Raw genomic sequence first — 18,914 nt, 5'->3', positions numbered from 1 at the left:
AACCACTTGCTTTGTTGCGTTATGAGAAACAAAGACAACACCAAAGGACAAGAAATGGATCTGTATATACTTAAGATACTGCTGTAGAAGAAAGTGTGCAATAATTTTCTCCAGGTCTTCACGAGGAAGTTGGGGAGAAGCAACGCCTGCCACTCTCAGTTTTGCTGCCCCCTTTCCCATCCAAGAATCCATCAGTTTCAGTGGAGTTAGCTTTTCATTCAGGTCCTCTGCCTGCTTCAAAATCTTGATTAGATCTCTGCAGTATGCTGTTACATTCTTTACTTCACACGCTATAATGAGACAGGCAAATGAGATCTAGAAATTACAGCAAGGACAAGCTAGTCTAAGTGGTTAAACTGGTTTGAAACGAGTCCTCAACATGACCCACCCTAAACACTGATGTGTTATTTTGTTCTGAACCAAAATTAGGCTATTCCTCAAGTCTATCAGTAAACTAAGTTATAGTCTCAATAAGACATTGTTGAATTTACATGCTCGCTTTGGGAGCACATGTACTAAAATTGGAATGATACAGAGAAGACTAGCATGGCCCCTGCGCAAGGATAAAAGGCATTGTTTAATTTACAGTGATGTAAAGAAAATCAGCTGGTTACCAGAAGGCCTTTGGGTATGCTCTAGGAATTAGTGTCTGCCAGACCTGAGAGATTTATAGAGAATCAGTCTATTCATCGTATTTACCTAATTTGTGCTCATTAAACAATATTCTGAAAACTATGGCTTCCTTGGTACTGATTTAGAGACAAGAATGTCCTGGTTAAATATTCCTAATTATTGATTCTAGCACCCTGATTTACATATCAGACTCTTATTCATGTGATCAGTATAACACAGTATAATAAACTCATAAACAAGGTTATCTAGCTGCAAAGTTAAGACTAAAGTGATCTTCACCCACCAAGGCATCAGAACTCTGTGAGGGGGAACTGGTTATTCCCGCTCTTTGGACACAACACACAGGATGAGAAAAGTTAAAATACAACACCAAAACACTGGTAAATTAGTATCTTATGAGTAGTTAGGCATTATCTGGATCAAAAATGATTGGACTGTAATCTCTCCTTTACAATAAATTCTCTTCCTAATTAGTGACTTAGTGACTAGCCTTTTCTTACAAATAGCAGTAGCATTTAGAAGAATTTAAGCTTTTCCCTTCATTTAAACATTTAACATGACTTCAGTATAGCAACATAAAATACATTCATCCACATACCAATTTTCCTTTTGCCTTTGTTTTAAAACTTTGAGTTGTTACTTTTGAATCTAGAAAATGCTAGTCACAGCTTGCTTAATCCATTTTGGCGTCTAATAATTCCCCCCATGTAGTCCTAGCTATATACGTTAGCCTATAAAGATTTAAAAACAATGAACTAGGGAGTGTTCCAATCCAAGATGGCAACTTAGTAAGATCCTGAACTGGGTGCACCAAATCTACACCTATTTATAGGCAATTCCTCTTGAAGAACTGAGGACTGACTGAACTAAAGACCACACAGAACACCAAGAGAGACATGGTAACCAAGGGTACCCCACCCCTGATGCTGCAAACTGCAGTGAGGAGAATAGTAATGTACCAGGAGCAGATTCGTCTGCACTTAGACACACAAAATAAAAGCCACGGCTTAAAAGACCAACTAGAATATAAAGGAACTAGCCGTGAACCCTGCTAAATGGGAGGGGAGCTGCTACAACTCTCTCTGGGTTGGAAGATCTAATATGTGTCAAGTTTATGCACCCTCCCACCACCTTGACAGCATAGATTGGAGCAGGGTCCAGGCATCCTAACCAACCTACCACCTCAGTGAGCCCTGGGCCCCTAACCCACACCATCCCCAGCTGTCCCACCAAGACAGCCCCATGGTGGCGCACACCAGGAAGTCCTGGTCAACGCTCACTACAGCTCCACCTGTCTCACCACACTGAGGCAGGCACAAAGCACCTTGGAACATTCTAGGCCCTCACTAATTTGGCTTCAGGAAGCTTTCTAAGGCACCCCAGTAAATGCCCGTTTTCAGCTCCACCTGCCCTGCCAGGACACCCTGGCTTGCACCCACTTCAGCTTCTTTCCAGGGAACCATCTGTTCAGAGAGCCCTACAACTGCCACAGCCCATGCCCTTTCAACTACCAGCTGCCCTGCCAGGTTGCCCCCTGCACAAAGCACCCAGGGACCTCTCCAGCCAACAATACACCTCAGTTCCACCTGCCACAACCAGAGCACCTGCTGCACATCCCAGAACACCCCAGCTTACACCCACTTCAGTTTCAGCCATCCTGCCAGGGTGCCCTCTACATGGAGAACCCCAGAACCACTCCTGACTACACCCACTTCAGCTTCAGCTGTCCTGCCAGGACAACCTGTCTCTGCAAAGAGCCTCAGGAATGCCCCAGCCCACACCCACTTAAGCACTAGCCATCTCGCCAAGGCAGCCCCACCATGGGGTGCCCTGAAACCCCCAGCCCATGCCAGCCACAGCTCCAGCCAGCCAACAAAAGTCACCAGGCATATACAGTCAGCACAGAGGACCACCACACACCAAGAGCATTCCTTCAAGTTTGGGAAAAGTAGCAGTTCTGCCTAATTCATAGAAATAAACACCATGTCAAGCAAGATGGGGTAACAAGGGAATATGCTCCAAATGAAAGGATAAGACAAAACCTCACAAAAACAATAAAACAGAGAAGAGCAATATGCCTAATGGAAGAGCTTAAAGTAATGATCTTAAAGGTGCTCACTGGACTGAAGAATGGGAAAACTCAGCACTTCAACAAAGAACTGAAAAATATAAACAACCAGAGTTGAAGAATAACTGAAATGAAAAATTCATTAGAGGGAATCAAATAGTGATTAATGGATACAGAACAGATCAGTGATTTAGAAGACAGGGTAATGCACTCAAAGCTAAACAGCAAAAATAAAGAATTGTTTAAAATGAGGATAGAACAAGGGATCTGTTGGCCAATATCAAGTGAGTAAACTTTCATATTATATATGAATATATATGAATATATTTATATTTATATATATAAATATGTATATTATATATAATATTTATATATTCATATATATGAATATATTTATATATAAATATGTATATTATATATAATATTTATATATTCATATATAAATATATATGCATATATATTCATATATACTGCTTTATACTTAGAATGTTACATATGAACCTCATGATAACCATAAACAAAACCTGTAATAGGTTAAAAAAAAAAAAAGGAAAAAGTACAGTATACAGAATATAGTCAATGGTACTGTAACAGTGTTGTATGGTGACAGTAACTACACTTGTGATGGGCACAGCATACCTTATAGTTGTTGAATCACTATCTTGTATATCTGAAACAAATATAACATTGTGCTGACTCAAAGTAAAAAGAAATTTAAAAATTAGGGGTGCTGGGCTGGCTCAGTGGGTAGAGTGTGAGACTTTTGATCTTGGGGTTGTGAGTTCAAACCCCATGTTCGGCATAGAGATTGAAAAAAATAAGACAATAAAAAGTCAAAAAGATGTGAAAAAATATTTTAAAAATTATAAAATAGAAAGCCAAATATAACACCTCAGAAAGTCATCAATCACAAACAAAGAGAGCAAGAACAGAACAGAGAAGAACTACAGAAACAACCAGAAAACGATCAACAAAATGGCAGTAAGTACCTAGCTATCAATAATTACTTTAAATGTAAATGGTCTAAATGTTTCACTCAAAAGATACAGGGTGGTGGAATGGATTTTTAAAAAACAAGACCCGGGGCGCCTGGGTGGCTCAGTTGGTTGGGCATCCCACTTTGGCTCAGGTCATGACCTCGCGGTCCATGAGTTCGAGCCCCGCATCGGTCTCTGGGCTGACAGCTCAGAGCCTAGAGCCTGTTTCGGATTCTGTGTCTCCCTCTCTCTCTGACCCTCCCCTGCTCATGCTCTGTCTCTCTCTGTCTCAAAAATAAATAAATGTTAAAAAAAAAAAAATTTTTAAAAACAAGACCCATCTATATCTTGCCTATAAGAGATTAACTTCAGGCCTAAAGATACATGTAGATTCAGAATGAAGAGATAGAAAAACATCATGCAAGTGGAAGCAAAAAGAAAAGCCAGAGTAACAGTACACATATCAGACAAAATATGCTTTAAAACAAAGACTGTAAAAAGAGTCAAAGACGGGTATTACATAATGATAAAGGTACCAATCCAACAAGATATAACAAGTGTACATATCTACACACCCAACATAGGAGCATCGAAATACATAAAACACACATAACCAAAGAGAGAAACTGATAGTAATACAATAATGGTACGGAACTTTAACACACCACTTACATCAATGGATGGATCATCCAGGCAGTCGGTCAATAAGGAAACTGTCTTTGAATGACACATTGGACTGGATGGACATAACAGATATAGACAGAACATTCCATCCAAAAACAGAATACACAGTGCACATGGGACACATCTCTAGGACAGATCATATTAGAGGACAAAATAAAAATAACTCGATAAATTTAAAAGATGGAAATCATATCATGCAGCTTTTCCAACCACAACAGCATGAAACTAGAAATCAGTCACAAGAAAAACACAAACATGTGGAGGCTAAACAACATGATACTACACAATCAACAGGTAAGCAAAGAAAGAAGAAATTAAAAAAATACATGGAGACAATGAAAATGAAAACACAACTGCCCAAAATCTTTGGGAAACAGCAAAAGCAGTTTTAAGAGGTAAATTTATAACGACTACCTCAAGACAAGAAAAATCTCCAATAAACAATCTAGCTTTATACCTAAAGGAACTAGAAAGAAAAGAACTAGAAAAAGAACAAAACCCAAGGTAAATAGAAGAAAGGAAATAATGAAGATCAAATCAGAAATAGAGTCTAAACAAAGAAAAAGATCAAGTAAGCTAAGAACTGGGTCTTTGGAAAGATAAACGAAATTGCTAAACCTTAACCCCACCACTCATCAGCAAAAACAAAAGAGGACTTCTACCCAGTGTGGAGCCTGCTTGAGATTCTCTCAAAAAAAAAAAAAAAAATCCAAAATGAAAGTGAAGCAACTGACACCACATACAAAGGATTCTAACAGAATATGAAAAATCATGTGCCAACAAATTGGACAACCTAGAAGAAATGGGTAAATTCCTAGAAATGTACAATTTTCCAAAAGTGAATAAGGGAAAATGGAAGTCTGAACAGACCAATTACCAGTAATAATATGGAAGTTTTTTATTACTAAAAAAAAAACTACCAACAGGGGAGCCTGGCTGGCTCAGGAGTCCAGCTCTTGATCTCAGACCAGGGCTTGATCTCAGGGTTGTGAGTTCAAGCCGCGTGTTAGGCTCCACACTCGGTATGGATCCTACGTAAACAAAAACAAAAACAAAAACGTTTTTAACTATCAACAAAGGTCCAAGACCAGATGGGCTCACAGGTGAAATCTACCAAACATATAAAAAGGAGTTAATACCTATTCTCAAACTATACCAAAAACTAGAAGAGGAAGGAAAGCTTCCAAATACATTCCATGAGGCCAGAATTACCCTGATGCCAAGCCAGACAAAGACAACACCTAAAAAGAAAGCTACGGCCATTATCATCAATGCACATAGATGCAAAAATCCTCAACAAAATATCAGCAAACCACATTCAGCAATACATTAAAAGGATCATTCACCAGGATGAAGTGGAATTTATTCTGGGGATACATGGATGTCTCAATATTTGCAAATCAATCAATGTGATACTCTTTTACAATAGGTAGAGTAAAAACCATATGATGATTTCAATAGATGTGGGAAAAGCATTTGACAAAATTCAACATCTGTTCATGACAAAAACTCAACAAAGGTTTAAAGGAAACATACCTCAACATAACAAAGGCCATACATGAAGTATCTAGAGCTAAAATTGCACTCAATTGTGAAAAACTGAGAGCTTTTCCTCTAAGGTCAGGAGCAAGATAAGGATGTCCACTCTCACCACTTTCATTCAACATAATACTGGAAGCCCTAGCCACGGCATTCAGACAAGAAAAAGAAACCAATATTAGTAAGGAATAAATTAAAATGTCACTATTCGCAGGTGACATAATACTATACATAGAAAACCTTAAAGACTGCATTTACAAGCAATTAGAGTAAATGAATTCAGTAAAGTTGCAGGAAACAATACACATCAGCTATGTTTCTATATGCTAATAATGAAGTAGCAGAAAGATAAATTAAAAACACAATTCCATTTACAATTGCACCAAACATAATAAAATACCCAGGAATAAACTTAACCAAGGAGGCGAAAGACCCTGTACTCCGAAAACTACAAAACACTGATGAAAGAAATTGAAGATTACAAAAGCAAATGGAAAGATGCTCAATGCTCATGGATTGGAAGAATACTGGTAAAATACCTACTACACAAACCAATCTACAGATTCAGTGTAATCTCTATGAAAATACCAAGAGCATTTTTCACAGAACTAGAAATAATCCTAAAATTTGTATGGGACCACGAAGACATCAAATAGCCAGAGAAATCTTGAGAAAGAAGAATAAAGCTAGATTTCAAATCCCAGATTTCAAGATATACTACAAACTTGTAATAATCAAAATAACGTTGGGGCACCTGGGTGTCTCAGTCGGTTGAGAGTCCGACTTCGGCTCAGGTCATGATCTCGCAGTCTGTGAGTTCAGGCCCTGCGTTGGGCTCTGTGCTGACAGCTCAGAGCCTGGACCCTGCTTCAAATTCTGGGTCTCCCTCTCTCTCTGCCCCTCCCCACCTCATGCTCTGTCTCTGTGTCTCTCTCTCTGTCAAAAATAAACATTAAGAAAAAAAATTAAAAATATAATGTACTGGCACAAAAACAGATCAATGGAACAGAATAGGCCAGAAATAAACCCATGCTTATATATATGGTCAATCTATGACAAAGGATGCAAGAATATACAATAGTCTCTTCAATAAGTGGTACTGGGAAAACTGGACCACTTTCTTACAACATACACAAAAACAAACTAAAAATGGATTTAAGGCCTAAATGTGAGACCTGTTACCATAAAATGCCAGAAGAGAACATAAACAGTAATTTCTTTAACATTAGCCATAGCAACATTTTTCTGGCTATGTCTTCTCATGCAAGGGACACAAAAGCACAATTATTGGGACCACAACAAAATAAAAAGCTTTGACAGTGAAGAAAATCATCGACAAAACTGAAAGACAACCTACTGAATCAGAGAAGATACTTGCAAATGATATAGTCGATAAAGGGTTAGTATCCAAAATATATAAAGAACTTATACAACTCAACACCAAAAAAATAATCCAATTAGAAAATGAGAAGACCTGAATAGACATTCTCCCAAAGAAGACCTACAAATAGCCAAGAGACACATGAAAAGATGCTCACTAATCATTAGGGAAATGCAAATCAAACCCACAGTGATCAAACCACAATATCACCCCACACCTGTCAGAATGGCCAAAATCAACAACATAAGAAACAAGTGTTAGCAAGTATGGACAGAAAAGGGAACCTTGTGCATTGTTGGTGGCAATGCAAACTGGTGTAGCCGCTGTGGAAAACAGTATGGAGCTTCCTCAAAAAATTAAAAATGGAACTACCACATGATCCAGTAATTCTACAACCAAGTATTTACCCCCCAAAACCAAAAACATTAATTTGAAAAGATAGATGTAATCCTATGTTTAAAGCCAAGATATGGTAGCAACCCAAGTGTCCATTACCACAATGGAATATACACACAATGGAATATTACTCAGCCATATAAAAGATCTTGCCATTTGCAAAAACATGAATGGATCGAGAGGGTATTATGCTAAGTGAAATAAGTTAAATACTATAGGATTTTACTTATATGTAGAATCTAAAAAATAAAGGAATAAGCAGAAAGCAAAAACTGACCCATAAATATAGAAAACAAAATGATGTTTGCCACAGGGGAAGGAGGTAGAGGGATGGGGAAAATGGGTGAAGGGGAGTGGGAGTACAAGCTTCCAATTATGGAATGAATAAGTCATGGGGATGAAAGGTACAGTACAGAGAATATAGTCAATGGAACTGTAATAGCATTGCATGGTGACAGATGGTAGCTACACTGGTACCTGGCACAGCACAATATATGGACTTATCAAATTTCTATGCCATATACTTGAAACTAATATAACATTATGGGTCAACTGTACTTCAATAGACAGAGAACTCAGGGGTGCCTGGGTAGCTCAGTCAGTTAAACATTGGACTCTTGATTTCGGCTCAGGTCATGATCTCACAGTTTTGTGAGATCAAACCCCATGCCGGGCTCTGTGCTGACTCTATACAACCTGCTTGGGATTCTTGCTCTCTCTCTGCCCCTCCCCTGCTCATGCTCTGTCTCTCTCAAAATAAACTTTAAAAAATTAAAAAAAAAAAAAAACAAAACGTGAACTCACAAATGTCTTTACAACAGTTATCACACATTCTGTTGCATGCTTCTGAATTCCATACTTCATCAAAATGTTGAGCTATCAATACACGGCGACACCTGCAAACACATTGATATATACATTATTAAATGACCTAGTAAGTTTTAAGAATTCCTATTTCTTTTTTAATTAATTTATTTTTTTTAATGTTTATTTATTTTTGAGAGGAAGACAGAGTGCGAACGGGGGAGAGGCAGAAAGAGAGGGAGACACAGAATCCGAAGCAGGCTCCAGGCTCTGAGCTGTCATTGCAAAGCCTGATGCGGGGCTCAAACCCCTGAACCGTGAGATCATGATCTGAGCTGAAGTCAGACACTTAACTGACTGAACCACCCAGGCACCCCAAGAATCCCTATTTCAAAACAGAGTTATATATTATATTAGTTTCCTATTGCTGTCATAACATTACCACAAATCTAGTGGCTTAACACAAATTTATTGTCTTACATTTCTATACATGAGAAGTCTGATATGGGTTTTACTGGCTTAAAATCAGAGTATCAGCAGGGATGGATTTCTTCTGGAGGCTTTAGGGGAGAATCTGTTTCCTTGTCCTTTCTGATTCCTAGAGACTGCCTGAATTCCTTGGCTCATGCCCCACTTTCCTCCATCTCCAAAGCCAATGAATATCATTCTAACCTTTCTTGCTTCATTCCACAATTAAGTACCCTTATGATTATACTGGATCCACACAAACAACCCAGAGTTATATCCCTATTTTAAGGTCAGCTCATTAGCAACCTTAATTCCATTTGCAGTCTTAATTCCCTTTTGCCACGGAAGGTTAATTTACAGTTGCCAGGAATTTGAATGTAGACATCTTTGGGAGACTATTCTGCCTATCACATATTTTTTTTCCATATATACTTGATAAACACTGCTTTCAGAAGTTGTCTGAGATTCCCTTGAGATTCAATATGTGGGAACTATTAAAAGAATCTTCCTGATAGCAAAGCAGTTTCTTGTATCTTAGTAGTTTCTTGTATTTGACTCTAAACCCCCAAATATGCTTCTTGATATCTATTGGATATCTAAGAAAATTTTCATTTTCTTACTTCTTTAACTAGATTATTGTACCACCTACAGGAAGAAATGACGTTTTCTGTTACTGTTCGATAGCTGCTTATCAGTTCAAAAATTTTGAGTCCATTTTACATGATGGGCAATAAGAGTACAAAGATGACTAATACTGAAAAGCCACCAAGGAACTATATGCTCTAACTAAAACCATCCTAGATTTAAATTTTATTTAGTAAGGAGAAACTTAACCCTGCTCTCAATTATTTCATCAACCCATCAGCTGGTAAGATGGTACATGTTACAGAGCTCAGCTCTCAAAATGCCTATCATAAATACCTTTTCACAACTGGTAAAGCATGTAGCTGTATGTCAGTGCCAGAGAGAAAAGGCTTGAACTCACTGTGAATTTGTATCAAAATTTTCAATAAAAGTGGGGATGGATGAAATACATGAAGGGGATTAAGAGGTACAATCTTCTAGTTATAAATAAAATAGAGATGACAGGGGGATGTAATGTATAGTCCATAATATTGTACCAACTCTGTAGGGTGACAGAGGGTAACTAGAATTATTGTGGTGACCATTTTGTGATATATGAGAATACTGAATCACTATGTTGTCCTCCTGAAACAGATACAATATTGTACTTCAATTATTCTTCAATTGAAAGAAAATCAGCATCTCAATATACTTGTTTTACTTAAAGAAACAACAAAAAAAAAAAAACTCCAATGAAAGTTTTGGAGGATTATCAAATAGAAAGAGAGAATACATTTTCTGGAATTAAGGCAGATCCTGAGGGTTCACGTACTGGTTCCCACCCTTTAGACATTTGCTTTTACAGGTTTGTACTTGATATTCTACCAGTGTATTTACTTACTGAGCAAGTATCCAAAGTAATTTCCCAGACTTTCATGTTGTGCTTATTTTTAAATAACAAGTTATAAAAAGGTATGTGGCTTACTTGCTTATGTTTTGACAGTATGACACCATCTCATAAAGCTTCTGTTGTCCCACATTTTCCATCACCACCATTGAACTTATTCTGAATATATCTCCAAAGCCATAATACAAAATACAGTCCGCCTTCATGTCATCTCGACCTGTAGTGTGAGAAGTCTTGAGATTGCATAATTACTTGAAAATTTCAAAATATGCAAAAATAATATATATAAAATTAGCTGGCAATGCTTCACAGTCTAAATATATCACATCTAGAAATTTCAGATATGTGCAAGTTAATTTGTAACAGCTGCCCTGAAATTATAAAAAGAAAAACCAACTAATGAGAGCTATCAACAATCAGCTTTATTAGTAAAAAAAAATATGTGCATAAATAATCCAATTATTGAAGTTAACAATTTGAAGCCACTAATTAAAAATTCAGAAGTTAAAGACAGACATCAAATTATCTTAGAAAACATAGGAAACAATTCATAACACTCCAATACAAGTAAAATAAGCACACAAACATAAGTACCAAAAAAGTATAAAACTGTAAAAATGACTTCATTGTTCTAAAAAATACTAGCTACTAAATATTTAAAATACAGAATTATTAAACATATATAATGTGTTTTCTGGAAAAGCTTTGTTAAAAGTTCCCTCTGGTTAGAAGTTACACATACCTGCACGTCCACTCTCTTGGTAATAATTTTCAATAGATTTACTCATTGAATGATGGATAACAAATCTCACATCTGGTTTATCAATTCCCATACCAAATGCAACCGTGGCCACCACCACCTAAAATGTTTCAACATTTTATGTTAATTATATAAACTTAAAATATTTTTAAATGTTAATGAGGATGCTGTTGAAGATATATACTTAACCTGAATTTCATTGGCTGACCATCTTCTATGAACCTCGGTCTTATCTTCTGGTTCCATATTGGCATGGTATGCACCTGCCTGAATTCCCAGTTTCTGTAAGCTAACTGTAACTTGCTCAGAGTCTTTCTGAGAAAAGCAATATATGATTCCTGTAATAAAATATGTCCAATTGTTAGATATACATACACACATATTCAAAATACTGATTAACACAACGCATGAGGGAAAAAGATTTAGGAAAAAATGCCAAGGTCTTCAACACATAATGACTTTCTGATATAATTCAAGATTTGATCAGCAGCTTGCTCTAAAACAGAAATAAGCCCTGGGCCACAAGTTTTGGTTCCCATTACCTCTTTTTTTCTCTCAAGTATGATGTGAAAAGTTTCATGTGCAAAGGAGTTTGGGAACCACTGCATTGAACAGGTTTCTCTCTTTATTTGCAGGACTGGCCAGAACCTCTAATGTGCTGGTATACCCCATGAAGCTCCAAGAGGATAAATAGCTGCAGCTTTTCTCAAACTTATTTGACCCTGGAGCTCCTTTTACCCTGGGTACTCATTAATGTCTCCTGAAAATCTGTAGAACAGCTTTGAAATGCTACCTTTACACAAACTCTGTGCTTCAGTAATGCTCATCTGTGCATTAATCCAGGAAACAGAAATACTCTCAACTCCATCTATAGATACCTCACTCAATGTGCACTATTTATTCTTTAATTGTCCTTTGCTATCAAGGACTATTTTACATCCATTCAGAAAGTCAGTGCTTAACCTTCTAATACACAGTGGATAATTAACTAAATGTGCTGTTGATAATTAGCATTATGCCATTAGGTCCACTAATGACTACTTAAAGCAATTAGGTGCAAATAAACAAAAATAAATAGTTTTATGACTCTTATAATCCATCCCATTAGTAAATGACACACCCAATTTCTAAGATCACCAAGCAAATTAATTTTTTTTAATTTTTTTAATGTTTATTTTTGAGAGAGAAACACAGAGCATGAGTGGCAGTGGGGGGGGGGGGGGGGGGTTGCAGTGCAGAGAAAGAGGGACACACAGAATCCAAAGCAGGCTCCAGGCTCTGAGCTATCAGCACAGAGCCCAACACAGGGCTCAAACCTGCAAACCATGAGATCATGACCTGAGCCAAAGTTGGACACTTAACCAAATGAACTACCCAGGCGCCCCCACCAAGCTAATTAATTTTAACATAACATTTTCAAATATCTTCTGCCATGCACTAATATTTTTGGTGGCTAATCATTCATCAGTAAATCAGTATGATATTACTTTTTGAAACTTTTCTCTCAGTCTTCAAAGTTGTTTTTGTATTACCTGATTGCCCTTTGTATCTCCCATTGATGAGCTTTACAATATCCTCGATAAAATCTTCAGTGTTGGAGGGCTTCTGCCGAATCTAAGAGAAAGCTAACTTATTACAAAGTAAATTAATGAGTACCATCCATGTAAACATTGACTTACAACTTTCAGGGTGCCAATCTTTTATAGGCATAGTGCCTTTTCCTTGCTCTTTCATTCACCTCTCCTGACCCTGCCACCTCCCAGGCTCTTCTTGATCCTTGGTTTTGAATTTGCCAGGAATAAGAAGGCACAGAAGCAGTGAACTTGTAAAGATGGAGACCTTTTTATTTTTTGATGCTACTTTTATAAAAACATAAACCATGGCATAAATAACTTGAATGGAGACTCAGAAAAATATTATCTATTCTTAAAAGGATATAATACACACACACACACACACACACATACATACATTTAGGAAATTAGAAAAAACATGTCACATAATCTGAATAGAGTATTAGCAAATGGTATATTAATCTTGAACTATTTTGTAATTAACTTCAATAGAGATGTAGTTAGGGTCCTTGGCATCAATCTTCCCTCCATCCTTGCACAATAATGTGCATCAACTTCACAAGGCAATGTCTTTTATTTAACCCAGCAAAGGATTATGCAGCAAAAGAGATACAGAAGAAAGCACGAATCAATGAATATGCTTCTCATCACTTCCTCATTTTAAAAACTTTTAAACAGAGTTACCTGTTACTTATAAACATAATGAAAAGGTAACCTCTGCTATAATCCTTCATGAAAGTAATACGTTGACATAAAAGTTACACACCTCATAATAAAGATTTGGCCGATTAAAAGAAGCTGTGAAAGTAAAACACTTTTCCACACACAGTATTTTCTGGGCATCCTTCAAAACATGGCTAGTTGCGGTTGCCGTCAGCCCGATTAGGGCCGTGTTAGGGAACTGCCGCTTCAAGATACCCAGTGCCTTGTAATCTGGAAAAGAAAACATACAAAGTGGCCCACTTTCTACATGTAAGCAGTATATATCTAGCATGTGCTGCCTGGCCTTTCTGAGTAGGCAGGCTATATGATACTTTTCCCTGGCTCTTCAGAAACACTGTTCTTGGCCACAGGTAGAACTCCCTGTTGAAGAGAGAAAACCAACACATTTCCAGTAAGCTGTGCACTGGTCTACAACCTCTGACTAGTGGATTTAAGAGGCAGTGGGAGTGGCCACAGTGTGTGAATCTCTCACAACAAACAAGAGATAAAAGAGGCCATCAGGCAAACTCCTTCTACCAACACTATCACGCAAGTGTGGCAAATTCAGACCAGAAAAATTTTGGTGAGGGCACTAGTTTTTATAGAATGTACTTCCAGGAAACCATTCTGGGCTCATATTTGTCATCAACACTTAAATCACTAGGTAAGTTGTCCTTATGTAATTAACTCTTTGCAGAAAGTAGAAGAGAACTGTGGTAGAAACTGCTAACTGCAAAGCTAGAGGACTATGAAAATAGAGGAGAAGGTCACTGCTGGGGAAGTCGTGAAGGTTTCAAGGAGGTAACATGTGAGTTGGGTCTTGAAGACAAGCAGAAGTTACTAGGAAGGGTAGAAGAAAACACCAGGCAGAGAAAACAGCACTTACACCGCAAATACACTGGCATGAAATTACTTAGCATATTCCAAAAACAGCAAGCAGGTCAGTCAGACCAACCCACAGGGTGTCGAGCTGGATGTATTACTGTCAACTCCAATAAGCTGGTAACCACATTCCCTGTATGGATCCACGCTAGAACTAGACCAAAAAAGGAACGAACGTGTACAAGGTGTGGCAGGCAGAAGTGAACCAGTTGCCATTACTCTCTGAAGATCTTTCCAGGCAGATAAGATGAGGGACAGATAGATGCAGAGGGGCCCAGCCAGTTCTAACTTGTCCTAGTTTTTTTCCACTCCTCCTTCAGCTCTTATTCCCAACTGTAGGTCTTACCCATCACCAGTCCCCACTGGATGCCTGGCAGGCAGCAGGCTCACAGAGCTGACAGCTACTCAGAGAGAGCTTACCAGAGACCTCTCACAAGCTTCCTGTCTGTGTACCCTCTGGCCCCGGCCATGCCAGTTGCAGACCTCCCTACAAGCTCCAGTTGGTCCTCCCACACCAGGGCTTCAGGAAATCAGAGACCATCCTCCACCTCCTTCACACCTTCTCTTTCCCTGCTCTTCACACAGTTGTGCAGGGTCTGCTTCCTAAAATAAATCCCTGATCACCTGCCATTCACAATGGCTCTGCTTTCCTGCCTGCACCTTAACTGATACTGTTACACTGAAGAGTACAAGAAGGCAGGTTTAAGTAAGACTGGGAACAACATAGTTGATTCTAAGAACTAGGACTTTATCCTATAGGAAATTTTTGAAGCATAAAAGGGAAATTAATAGACTCATCTTTTGGCAGTAGTGCAAGGTATGGGCTGGAAGAGACAAAACATAAACAAATGGAGATCAGTCAAGAGATGGCAGCAGCAAACCAGAACCCCACTAAGAATAGGAAACAAGGCATGACACTGAGGATAGAGCAGAAAGAAAAGACTGAATACAAACCCAAGAACCAAAGCCCGATAGGTCCTGGTAACTATTGGTATATGGGCTCCGGGGGATGCGGGGTGGGGAAAAGGGGAGAGAAGGGGAGGGAAAGAGCCCAAGATTCATCCATTTGTGCCAAGCATGTCTTCAGGAACTGAATGTTAAGTGGTGAACAAGACAAAGCCGTTTTGCAAATGGAATGATTCAAGCAAAGAACCAGACAAAACAAAAAGTAAACCAATAAATATGTTATTATCAGAGAGTGAGAAGGGCTCGGAGTGGTAAGCCCAGTGTAATGGAAGTATAACGAGGGAGGGAGGAAGAATAGGAAATTGAAGAGAGGTAAACAAAGGACAGACCACATGTCACCTTATGGACCTCGGTCAAGAATATGGAATTTATTCTAAGTACAAAGAGAATCTGCTGGGTAGTTTAGGAAGGGAAGTAACAGGATTTGATTTATACTTAGAAAAGATCACTTTGGTTGCTGTATGAAGAATGAACTGTAAAAGGGTAAGACTGGAATCACAGACTAGTTAGGGAATCATTGTAGTAGGTCAGTGGAAAGGAGCCCAGGTGTACCTAAGAGACAGCAGGACAAAGAGAAGAGGACAAACTTGAGATTCACTTTAGAGGCAGAGTTGACAGGACTTGGTGATGGACTGGATCTGCAGAAGTGGGATAAACCGGGCGCCTGGGTGGCTCACTCGGTTGAGTGTCCAACTTCGTCTCAGGTCATGATCTTGCAGTCCGTGAGTTCAAGCCCCGCATCGGGCCCTGTGCTGACAGCTCAGAGCCTGGAGCCTACTTCTGATTCTGTGTCTGCCTCTCTCTCTGCCCCTCCCCCACTCATGCTCTGTGTCTTTCACTCTCAAAAATAATTAAAAAATTAAAAAAAAAAAAAAGAAGTAGGATAAACCAAGGATGATGGACTAGCTATTACATTATTTGTTCACAACTCCAACTCCACCTTTTGATACACTGTTTGCAGTGCTGATGCAGGGAATGTGCACACTATCTTTCTGCTTTGCCAGCTGGCCCTAGACTACAAGGCTAAGGGAAGAATTAGGGTCTTGCTCCTTCCTTTTTGCTTCCTGTGGGCTTGCCTGTGTTCTCAAGAATGTTACCCAGCAAGGCTTCTTCATCCCTATACCAGCACTGTCTCTTTGTAGTAGCAGCCAAATACAGTTTTTCCAAACTTTGAAGAACCAGCTTCATCACAGGTCCACCTCACCTCTGCCTCCATTAAGAGGCTCCAGCACCAGGTAGCTGTGCCTCCTCAGAGGTCTGAGTTTCAGCTCCACAAAGACCCTCCTCTCAAGCTTATTAGTTCCAACCTTTTCTTCTCGCTCAGGAACAAGACAAGGATACCCACTCTCACTACTCTTATCCAACACAGTATTAGAAGTCCTAGCCAGAGAAATTAGGCAAGAAAAAGAATAAACAGTATCCAAATTAAAAGAGAATAAGTAAAACTGTCACTATTTAAAGAAAGTTTGCAAAACATAAAATGAATACACAAAAATAAGTTGTGTTTCTATATACTATTAATAGACTATTAGAGAAATTAAGAAAACAATTCCATGTGTACCTGGGTGGCTCAGTCGGTTAAACATCTGTCTCTTGATTTTGGCTCAGGTCATTATCTTGCAGTTCGTGAGATAGAGCTCCATATCCGGCTGTGCACTGACAGCATGGAGCCTGTTTGGGATTCTCTCTCCACTTCTCTGCCTCTCCCCTGTTCACACTGTCTCTCAAAGTAAATATTTAAAAAAAAAAAAAGAGGGATGACTGGGTGGCTTAGTCAGTTAAGCATCTGACTCTTGATTTAGGCTCAGGTCATGATCTCACGGTTGTGAGATCAAGCCCACGTTGGGCTCTGTGCTAGCAGCATGAAGCCTCCTTGGGATTCTCTCTCGCCTTCTCTCTCTGCCCCTCCCTGCTTATGCATGCTCTCTCTCTCTAATAAATAAACATTAAAAAAAGAAAAGAAAAGAAACAATTCCATTTACAATTGCATCAAGAAGAATAAAATGCTGAGGGATAAATTTACCCAAGGAGGTAAAAGATCTATACACCTGAAAACTATAAGACATTGATAAAAGAAATTGAAGAGAACACAAATAAATGGAAACATATTTTGTGTCTATGAACAGGAAGACTTAACACCGTTAAAATGTCCATACACCCTGAGCAACCTACAGATTCAATGCAATCCCTATCAAGATTCCAATGGCATTTTTCACAGAACTAGAAACAACAATCTTAAAATTTGTATGGAACCACAAAAGGCCCCCAATAGCCAAGGCAATCTTAAGAAAGAATGAAGCTGGAGACATCAAACTCCCTGATTTCAAACCATATTACAAAGCTATAATAATCAAAACAATATGTTATTAGCATAAAAACAGAAACATGGATCAACAAAACAGAATAGAGAACCCAGGAATAAATTCACATATATATGGTCAATTTATGACAAAGGCATCAAGAATATACAATCAGGAAGCAACAGTCTCTTCAATAAATGGTGTTGGGAAAACTAGACAGCCACATGCAAAAGAATGAAACAGGACTTTACACCATATACAAAATCAACTCAAAATGGATTTAAAAAGTCTTAAACATAAGACCTGGAACCAGAGCACTACTAGAAGAAAACATAGGGTATATCCTTTCTTCTGTTAACGTGATGTATCACATTGATTGATTTGTGAATACTGAACCAGCCCTGCAGCCCAAGAATGAATCCCACTTGACCATGGTGAATAATTCTTTTAATATACTGTTGGACTCGATTTGCTAGTATCTTGTTGAGAATTTTTGCATCCATGTTCATCACAGATATTTGCCTGTAATTCTCCTTTTTAGTGATGTCTTTGTCTGGCTTGGGAATCAAGGTAATGCTGGCTTCACAGAAGGAGTACAGAAGCTTTCCTTCCGTTTCTATTTCATGGAACAGCTTGAGAAGCATAGGTACTAACTCTGCTTTAAATGTCTGCTAGAATTCCCCTGAGAAGCCATCTGGCCCAGGACTCTTATTTGTTGGGAGATTTTTGATAACCAATTCAATTTCTTCACTGGTTATGGGTCTGTTCAAGTTTTCTATTTCTTCCCTTTTGAGTTTTGGTAGTGTGTGGGTGAGTAGAATTTGTCCATTTCTTCCAGATTGTCCAGTTTGTTGGCATATAATTTTTCATAGTATTCTCTGATAATTGTTTGTATTTCTTCAACGTTTTTTTGTTTTTTTTTTGTTTGTTTGTTTGTTTTTTTTATTATTTATTTTTGGGACAGAGAGAGACAGAGCATGAACGGGGGAGGGGCAGAGAGAGAGGGAGACACAGAATCAGAAACAGGCTCCAGGCTCCGAGCCATCAGCCCAGAGCCTGACGCGGGGCTCGAACTCATGGACCGCGAGATCGTGACCTGGCTGAAGTCGGACGCTTAACCGACTGCGCCACCCAGGCGCCCCTTGTTTGTATTTCTTAATGTTGGTTGTGATCTCTCCTCTTTCATTCGTGATTTTATCTATTTGGGACCTCTCTCTTTTCTTTTTGAGAAGCCTGGCTAGGGGCTCATCAATTGCTTATTCTTTCAAAAAACCAGTGATTCATTTATCTGTCCTACTGTTTTTTGGAT

At 38.6% G+C, this 18,914-nt stretch overlaps 1 protein-coding gene and 2 non-coding genes across 3 annotated transcripts in view; 2 read left to right on the top strand and 1 right to left on the bottom strand.

The window, feature by feature from the left end:
• RECQL (RecQ like helicase) overlaps window positions 1-18,914 on the bottom strand; it is a 58,567-nt gene that overhangs the window by 1,741 nt on the left and 37,912 nt on the right. The window contains exons 7-13 of the mRNA XM_019452175.2: window positions 13,522-13,688; window positions 12,714-12,795; window positions 11,371-11,519; window positions 11,164-11,281; window positions 10,500-10,638; window positions 8,483-8,574; window positions 71-290 (exon numbers count right to left, since the gene is read on the bottom strand). Coding sequence (XP_019307720.2) covers window positions 71-290; window positions 8,483-8,574; window positions 10,500-10,638; window positions 11,164-11,281; window positions 11,371-11,519; window positions 12,714-12,795; window positions 13,522-13,688 — 967 coding nt within the window. The remainder of the gene's footprint in view (window positions 1-70; window positions 291-8,482; window positions 8,575-10,499; window positions 10,639-11,163; window positions 11,282-11,370; window positions 11,520-12,713; window positions 12,796-13,521; window positions 13,689-18,914) is intronic.
• On the top strand, window positions 492-594 carry LOC128775152 (U6 spliceosomal RNA). Its single transcript, XR_008419803.1, has one exon. It is a non-coding gene; the product is annotated as a U6 spliceosomal RNA (small nuclear RNA).
• Window positions 3,431-3,503, top strand: TRNAK-UUU (transfer RNA lysine (anticodon UUU)). Its single transcript has one exon. It is a non-coding gene; the product is annotated as a tRNA-Lys (tRNA).

Source organism: Panthera pardus, unplaced genomic scaffold (assembly GCF_024362965.1).
Source record: "Panthera pardus isolate Hobbes unplaced genomic scaffold, ASM2436296v1 HiC_scaffold_6, whole genome shotgun sequence".
In the NCBI taxonomy this organism is placed as follows: domain Eukaryota; kingdom Metazoa; phylum Chordata; class Mammalia; order Carnivora; family Felidae; genus Panthera; species Panthera pardus.
The sequence above is the reverse complement of the archived record's forward strand: the minus strand, read 5'-3'. Positions and strand labels throughout refer to the sequence as shown.